The 8,742-nt window shown below is 45.3% G+C and overlaps 1 protein-coding gene across 1 annotated transcript in view; it reads right to left on the minus strand.

Annotated features, from left to right (window-relative positions):
* Positions 1-8,742, minus strand: part of RNF157 (ring finger protein 157) — a 90,159-nt gene that overhangs the window by 29,019 nt on the left and 52,398 nt on the right. Inside the window, exon 3 of the mRNA XM_037741083.1 lies at positions 1,845-1,933. Within this exon, the coding sequence (XP_037597011.1) occupies positions 1,845-1,933 (89 nt within the window). The remainder of the gene's footprint in view (positions 1-1,844; positions 1,934-8,742) is intronic.

The following is an 8,742-nucleotide window of genomic DNA, read 5'->3' on the forward strand; positions in this document are numbered from 1 at the left end:
TTCAGATGGAGTCTTACTCTCTGTTACCCAGGGTGGAGTGCAGTGGTACAATCTCAGCTCACTGCAACCTCTGCCTCCCAGTTCAAGCAATTCTCCTGCTTCAGCCTCTGGAGCAACTGGGATTACAGGCATGTGCCACCATGTCTGGCTAATTTTTGTATTTTTAGTAGAGATGGGGTTTTACCATGTTAGCCAGGCTGGTCTCAAACTCCTGACTTCAGGTGATCTGCCCGCCTTGTCCTCCCAAAGTGCTGGGATTACAGGTGTGAGCCATTGTGCCTGGCCAGATTTATGCCATTTAAATATATGTTTATTATTACTTAATGGGGTTTTGAGAGGAAGCAAAAGTAGGTGTTCAATCCTCCATCTTTACCTGGAAATCTGAGAATCAGAATTTATTTCCATAATCACAGAAAAACAAAACAAAGAACACCCTTCAATTTAACATTTATCGAACGTCAGTGTTTTCCCTTTTGTTCTCTTAATTTTGACAACAACCATTAAAGGTAAAGTTGATTATCACCATTTTACAGATTAAAAAACCTGAAGCTCAGACACTTATTCAAGCAAGCATCTGTGGACCTGGGAAGCAAATGGCTCTGCTGCTTCCAAGTCTGGTTCTTCTAGCACATGACAGCTCCTTCACACTACTCTAGAGCTGTGGCCTGGCTGCCACGGCAGAGGCTAGGACCTCACAGCAGCTCAGACCCTTGAATGGTCTGCATCAAATGTGTAAGCATGCCGTATGTGATGAGAGAAACCAAGTGGATGGAATAGCTGGCAGCTGGCAGACCCCAGAGGCCTTGTTAGTCTGCTCGGCTGCTGGAGGAACTCCCGTGGGTGGGGTGGGGGGACTGTTCTGCAGCAGACAGGTACCTCCTTGGCTCTCTCCTCCCCAGAGTTGACCCTGGGGTGGACAGAAGTATAGCTGGGGAACCAGTAAAAACTTCAGGGACAGATAAAATATAAAAAATTAATAGAAACAGAAAATAGATTAATGGTTACTTAGGGTTGGGAGGAGCGCTTGAGCCTGGGAAGTCAAGGCTGCAGTGAGCTGATTGTGCCACTGTACTGCAGCCTGGGTGACAAAACAAGACTCTGTCTCAAAAAAAAAAAAAAAAAAAAAAATCAGACAGCAACATCGTAATGCTAATAAGGCTGATCTATATAAGCATGAGATGGTCTCTGAGTCATCTTCCTTGTCTATTCAGAAAAATCTGGGACCTCTGATTTGCCAAATTTTTTCCCCAGGGAATCAGAGAGCCTTAGTAGATGAACTGTCTAGGGGTGGCAGGCGATGGGAATGCATCAGATTAAAAATTACACTATCTCGAGGAGGGCACCAAGAAGGCAAATGATGATAATTAACATTGATGATGAGGATTAAACGATCAACCCAGGGCACTATGAGTTCCTCAGAGAACAGACACATGAGATGGGGAATAAAAAAGAAAATATAAGCAATTAAATAAAGGATTTGATATTCTAAGTTCAAATTTCCCATTTTTACATTGGCTTGCTGGAGTAGCTGCAAAAATTCCCATTTTCCCTTAATAACTCCTCTTCCCTTTAAAAAAAATCCATAAAATAAAGATAATGAGCATTTCTAGGCAAGTGAAAGTTCTTCACAAACACAGAGCATTGCATCCAGTGCTAAAAACATGGGTGTGGACAGCCTGATCTCAGCAGAAAGTAGCACCCACACTCCTGCCTGATGCCTGGAGAAGTAGGCTCCAGGGCTGCCGGAAACTGCTGTGTGAGTTCCCTGGGGAGTCTGTCCCTCAGCCCCCAACCTCCCACAAAGGAAGGTGCCTGGGACCTGGCCCCAGCCTCCGGGAACTTACCTGACAAGCCTCAGTGTGTCCTTTCGGATATTGACCAGGCTTCTCAGTGTCTTCACGGGTTCTTGGGGAGGTGGGGTGGCGTAAGGAAACTGTGTCAGAAACAAAGTAGGAGAAGGTGGTGTGTTTATAAAGACCCACAACTGTCCCTCACTGTTACAGGGCTTTACAGTTCACCAAGAATAGCCCTAAGAGGTGAGTCAGGAAGGCACAACTCTCCAAATTAAGTGAGGAAAACTGAAACTCTGACATACTGAGTCAACTTGCTCAAGGTCACAGCTAGTCGGAAAACTGGGATTCAATCTGGGACCCAAAGAGCTAGACTTCTCTTCTTTTTCCATTATATGAAGCTTATTTGGGTCAGTGTTCAAAAGTTGGCGAATTAATAAACAACCACTGAAGTTCCAAATACCAAAGGACACACTGTGGCCGAGTTAATCACAAAAGGCTTTTCCAACTGAACTCAGACAACAGGGAGCCAGACCTGCAAGCCCTTTCCTTCAGTGAAGCCATACGGTATCCCAGGAATTTAGGGACTGCAAATAAAAGAGAACCCTATCATGTGTACAGAGCTGAAGTTTGCAAACAGTAAAGAACAAATTTCCCCTGCAGCTGATCATATATAAAGCAGAGCTCTTTAACATGTGAGCCAAGAGTTATTTTGGGGTCACCAAAGGTTTATGTTGTCTTCATCATTTACCATCCACTTTCTCCCCTTTACCTGTTTAGATCTTTGGATTTGAAGTTCTGAGTTGATGATAATGAAGAGATAAAGGGGAAACAGCCAAAATGTCACTGGAAATTGCCTTCGGAAGATCAAGAATGATTTCAAATGTTCCCCGTATTTTTATTATGTTATTTAGGCAATCAAAATGTTTTAACATGTAATTCCCAAAAAACCTACTGGTCTCTGCAGCTTTGCAAAACTGTGGTTCTCTTGGCTCAAGAAGAGTCTGCCTCCAGAGTGGGGTATCAGAAAACAGGGCATGCAAGTTATAATCAAACTGTGCCTTCCCAGATTTTTATTGAATATGGTTATTTTACTTGGGAAACAATAAAGTTAAATCACAATTAAGGCACATCCAGCTTTACATATGCAGTATGATTGCTTATAACTCACATGTATGGATGTGACTCTTACATTTAATAGCAATTATTTGCATTCAGATTACCCACTTTGTGGGTATTATGTAGTAATTTACTTTTTCATTGATCTATTAACCATACATTCTTTTAAAAATGATAGTTTTTTTTTCTAATTACAAAGTAATACATGCTTAAGCAGAAAATGTGAAAAACACAAAAAAGTACAAAACTATCCCAATTATACTACTCAGCAATACCAAAATTAACACTACAGAATATGTATCTCCGTCTGTCCATCCATCCATCCACCTCTATATCTACATGCCGTTTCAAACTGAACATACTATTTTGCAGTTTCTTTTTCACTTAAAAAGATGTGGTAAACATTTTTAAAGTCTGTAATTTTGAAAACATGTGCAGCTTAACAGCATACTTTAATCAATTCCATATTATTCAATATTTTCTGGTGGTTTTACTTTTTTTTGCTGCTATAAATGTTGTGGTGAATATCCTTGTCCCTATATTTCTGCATGCTTGATTATTTCCTTAGGACAAATTCCTAGAAGTGGAATTACTGGATCAAAGGGTACGCATATTTTTAAGACTTTTAAAATTATTTTGCCAAATTGGTTTCCACAAAGCTGACTCCAACTTTGCCCTCCTGCAAGCAGTACATCAGGAGGCCTTGACATGGGAGAACTGAAACTCTAGTTCAGATCCCATCTGTGGCCTGTTTCTCCTCCCCCAACTTTCCTAGGCTGTCATACTAAAGGAATTTAAAACAATTTTTAAATAAGCTTAAGCAAAAAGTAATTAGGCAGGAAAATCCGACACAAATGCTAGTCTATTCTAAAGCCAAAATAAATGACTTTGGGATTAAAATTTTTTTCGGGAGTAGCAAAGTTAATCATTTTCAATTTGTACAGGTACTTGGGAGTTATCCATAACTCCTACCTGCATTTCAAAAAAAAAGATGCATCCTTTCCCTTATTCTTTAGTCTTTCTCCTCCAATAGCTGCCCCCTGCTGCAAAAGAGAGAAACATAAAAAGAAAGAAAGAAAAAAGTCCCAGCACTCTTCATCCTCCATTTTGAATATTACCTTTGATGATAACTGTGGCAATGAAACATAAACTATTTGGCTCTTAAGGAAAGGTATCAATGAGCTCAATTGTGAATAAATCCACTCCTACACTTTAGGCTCTCCCTACACACACACACATACACACACACATACATGAAAACAATGGCAAATCTATTCAGGAGGACCTTGCTCGTGGGCTGCTACCCACCAAAGTTTATGGCTTGATGGCTTTTCATTCATGCAATCAGAGTCTACATGCAACATTCCATGCTAGGTGTAAGGAGAGATTTAAAACAAAGATGAGGCCCTGCTTTTTCAGGAAGCTGTGTTATAAGGCAACTGACATAGTAATTGTAATACCAAAGAGATTAAAAATATTAACATTTTGCCACCAAAGTAAAAAATAAAGGAAGTGATCACTTCTGGCTGAGGTAATCTGAAGGCTTCACGGAGGAGGTGGTACTTGATCTGGGATCTTAAAGGATAAATGAAGGGGGACAGTAGGATCAGCAGCAAATTGAAGAAAATACTTTTCTGCTCTTAGAGTTGTCTCCCATTCTTTTGTAAATCAATTTTGCCTACTGTTACTCTCTAAATTTCTTAGTGAGTTATCTTCCTTTTACAAATGACCATTTATTGAGTGTTTACTGTTGATGACAGTGGTTGGCCACTGCAGGGAGGGTGCAGGGAGCAGGCAGACAGCCCCTGCACAGCCTGCTGCCCTGGGGGCCGCCCCACGGGGCTGCCCCACGGGGCTGGCTGGGTTACCCACCATCAGAGGAGCAGAGCGGCAGGAGGGCAGCTCGGTAGGGCAGAGAGAAGCCCCGAAGCGGAACTGGGCCTGGGGCAGTGCGACGCTTGCACAGGGAGCCCAGGGCCGGGCCTGGGCACAGAGCTGGGGCCACGTTTCAGGGTCCCAGGGCAGGAAGTGGGAGCAGCCCCCACTTCAGGGACCTGGCCAGCAGTGCAGCCACTGTGCCCACCCTGCCAACGGTACCAGGTTCCTGTGCTTCAGGAGGAGGCTTTGTGCAGGCCGTCTGGGGCTACCTCCTTGGGTCTGCTCCACATCGTGGTGACCACTGAGCCTGACACTCTGATGGCCTGGCCCAGGTCCGTGATCCACTCTGCCCCAGACTGCCCCTGAAGTGCCGGGGCAACAGGGGGAGCTCATGGTGATGTTACCCTGCCTGGACACCGATCCATGAGGACCTGGAGCCCCTGCCCCAGGCTGGGAGGGGGTGAGGCAAGGGCTGCGTGCTCCACAGAGCAAGTGGGAGCCAGGAGCAGGCAGCAGCCCTGCCTGGGGCTGTAGCCGTCCAAGTCAGGGTTGTGGACCTGGGCCTCCATAAGCTCCTGGAGACATGGGAAGGCCTGCCTCCACCCCTCAACTGGCTCAGAAGTGACTGCTCCAGCTGCCTGGCTCCTGCCTCTGTTGGTGCTGGCTCTGATCTCTGAGCAATGTGGGGCCAAGCCCAGATGCTGTCACACCCAGGCTGGGAGTGTACACATAGGGTACGCAGCTCCCTGCTGCCTCGGCTCCCTCCAGACTTAGGGCCCTGATGAGCATGGGGGAAGATGGAGGAGCCAAGGGGGTACTTAGGGCACCTTGGTGCTGGTCTTCAGGGAGGGCCTAAAGGCCAGAGACCTGGATACCAGTCCCACCCACTGGAGTGGGAACTTGTGGTGCCATTTCTGGGCCTGTCCATGGCTGGCCATGGAGCAGTCTACCTGCACTTCCTCCCCTCTGAGGCCCATAGAAGACTGGGCTCAGCCAGAACAGGGCAGAGGTCGGAACCACCATCTACAGAGAGGAGTAACCTATGCCAGGTCCTCCTGTCTGCTGAGAGCTGGGGAGACGATGGGACAACCTGCCAGCAGAGAGGAGACTGGGCTCGGCCAGAACAGGGCAGAGGTTGGGACCACCATCTACAGAGAGGAGTAACCCATTCCAGGGCCTCCATTCTGCTGAGAGCTGCAGAGAAGACAGGATGACCTTCCAGCAGAGAACAGCTTCCCACTCCAGGGTCTCTCTGCTAGGACACTTGTTGGGACACCTTGGCTGCAGAAAGGAGCTACACACTGCGGTTTCCTCTGACTGTTCTATCGCTCAGTAAGGCTCCTCTTTGTCTTGCTCACCCTTCACTTGTCTGCATACATTTCTTCCTGGTTGCAGGACAAGAACTAGGGACCCATCGAATGGTGGGACTAAAAGAGTTATAACGCAAACAGGGCTGAAACATGCTCCTTGCTCGTCATGTTGCGGGCAAAGAGGAGAGAAGAGGTGAGGCCCTTCAGGGAGCCCAGACCTGGGAGCTCCGCGAGCCAGGGTTGTGACTTCCTCTTTGTGGTGCTGTGGTTCCTGGTGTCTCCAAGCTTCCAGGGGCCACTGCATTTCCTGGTGCCAGCTGGGAGAGTGGCTTGCAGTGCACCTGATCCAGCCACAGCCTTGCAGACAGCTGGCACCCACCTGGCACCTGAGGCTGCCAGCCTCACGGCAGCAGCCAGCGTGTCTGACTGCACAGTGGCCAGACCCCACTCTTGCTCGCATACCCCTTGCTGCTCCATGCCTGACTTGCAGTCTCCCTTAGAGGCGTGGGATATAGGCTGGTAGTGTGAGCTGAGTGTAGCCTGTCAGGCCAAGTGGGTGGAACAAGCCCAGTGGGCCTGAGCCAAACCTGTCAAGGCACTGCTGGCCACGGTTTCCGGCCAGAAAAGCGACACTCCAAAGATCCCATAACACTATGTGCTAGGCACTATGCTGAGCCCTTTATTTATATTATCTTATTTAATCTTTGGAAGAATCCTGTGTAATAGGCATGGTTGTTTCCATTTTTGCAGATAAAAAAATAGAAGTTGTAAAGAGATTGAATAACTTTTCTAAAGTCCCCAAGTTTTACGGAGCAGAGGTCTTTTTTCTTTTTTTCCAGTAACTAACATGTCTTAAAGGGAGCAAAATTGAGGTTTGAACATGTCCCACCTTTATCTTTCCCCAAGATGCTCTGGATGCAGCTTCTTAATCTGGAGATGAGATTTCAAGGATTAAAGTGCTGGTTATTAAAAGATCTGAAAACATAAATTTATTTATTTTCTCAATTTTTTTTAAAGTCAAGACACCAAATAAATTTTTTTGCTTGTCCACACTATCTCCTCAATACATGCACCATTACTAAGTTATAGTTAAGACAAAAGATGTATCCTGGCCGGGCCCAGTGGCTCACACTTGTAATCCCAGCACTTTGGGAGCCTGAGGCAGAAGGATCGCTTGAGCTCAGGAGTTTGAGACCAGCCTGGGAAACATGGCGAAACTCTGTCTCTACAAAAAAATTAAAAACTTAGCATGGTGGCACACACCTGTAGTCCCAGCTACTCAGGAGGCTGACACAAGAGGATCACTTGAGCCCAGGAGATTGAGGCCACAGTGGGCTATGATAGCACCACTGTACTCCAGCTTGGGGGACAGAGTGAGACCCTGATTTAAAAAGAAAAAAAAAGGCCAGGCATGCCTGTAATCCCAGCACTTTGAAAGGCCGAGGTGGGCCGATCACTTGAGGTCAGGAGTGTTGAGAACAGCCTGGCCAACACAGTGAAACTTAGTCTCTATTAAAGATACAAAAATTAGCTGGGCATGGTGGCACACACCTGTAATCCTAGCTACTCGGGAGGCTGAGACAGAAGGATCACTCGAACCCAGGAGGCAGAGGTTGCAGTGGGCCAAGCTCATGCCACTGCACTCCAGCCTGGGTGAAAGCGCGAGACTCTGTCTCAAAAAAAAAAAACAAAACAAAAAAAACCCAAAAAATAAATATCTTATTTCAATCTAAAACCAGAGATCTCACTCATATGCTAATAGGTTAGTATGAAAGGAAAGCAAACTAATGTCTTCTTGGAACCAAGAAAGATGAAGCTCAGAACAGATTCAGGACCAAACATTTTTCTGAAGTATTCACTGCGCCAGTCCACTGTACTCAGCATTAGCAATCATTTTCTCAGTTCATATCTACAGAGTTTCTGTTCTCTTTTTTAGAGTCTGCAAAGTGTAATTTTCTCTGCCCTAGGTCTACTGAGTAAGGCAGTACCTGGTGAAAAGGAAGATCAGATAAAGTCTTTCTGATGTAAGCATCCTGACATAACTGGAAACAGGAAGATGCTTCCTTTTCTGTCTTGCACACAACAGGCCCCAGGTTGTGTCTCCACAGACAGAGGAAGACTGAGAAGCGTTCTGACCTCTTACTTACTTCACTTTTTATACATAGAATAGAATCCTCTTTCACTTTTTATAATGAAAACAGCCTTAGATCAGGACTCATGAACAAAGAATGAAATATGGTCTGCTCAGGGCTTTGTGGACCAAACATTATGTGTGAGTATCTTTATGACAGAATAGCAAGGCACAGGTCCCCCAGTCTATTCATCTAACCAGAAAACTGCCAAAAGAAAGCCCCCTTTCATGGGATAAAATTTGGGTAATCTGAAATTACAGCCTGGCAAATCATGAAAAAAGAAAATGTAAGGAAATATTTAACTGAGTATGTACTATGTGCCAGGCATTATGCTAGATAGATGCTATGTGCCCTGCAGTAGCTGAAGCAATGCAATAGAGAGAGTATGGCTTTATATTAGATAGATTCTTTTTGTCCCCCATTTTATTTTACACATTTTTTATTTTTATTTTTAAATTTTTGTAGAGATGGGGTTTTATTATGTTGTCCAGGCTGGTCTCAAACTCCTTTTTT

Source organism: Cebus imitator, unplaced genomic scaffold (genome assembly GCF_001604975.1).
Source record: "Cebus imitator isolate Cc_AM_T3 unplaced genomic scaffold, Cebus_imitator-1.0 Scaffold93, whole genome shotgun sequence".
Lineage (NCBI taxonomy): Eukaryota > Metazoa > Chordata > Mammalia > Primates > Cebidae > Cebus > Cebus imitator.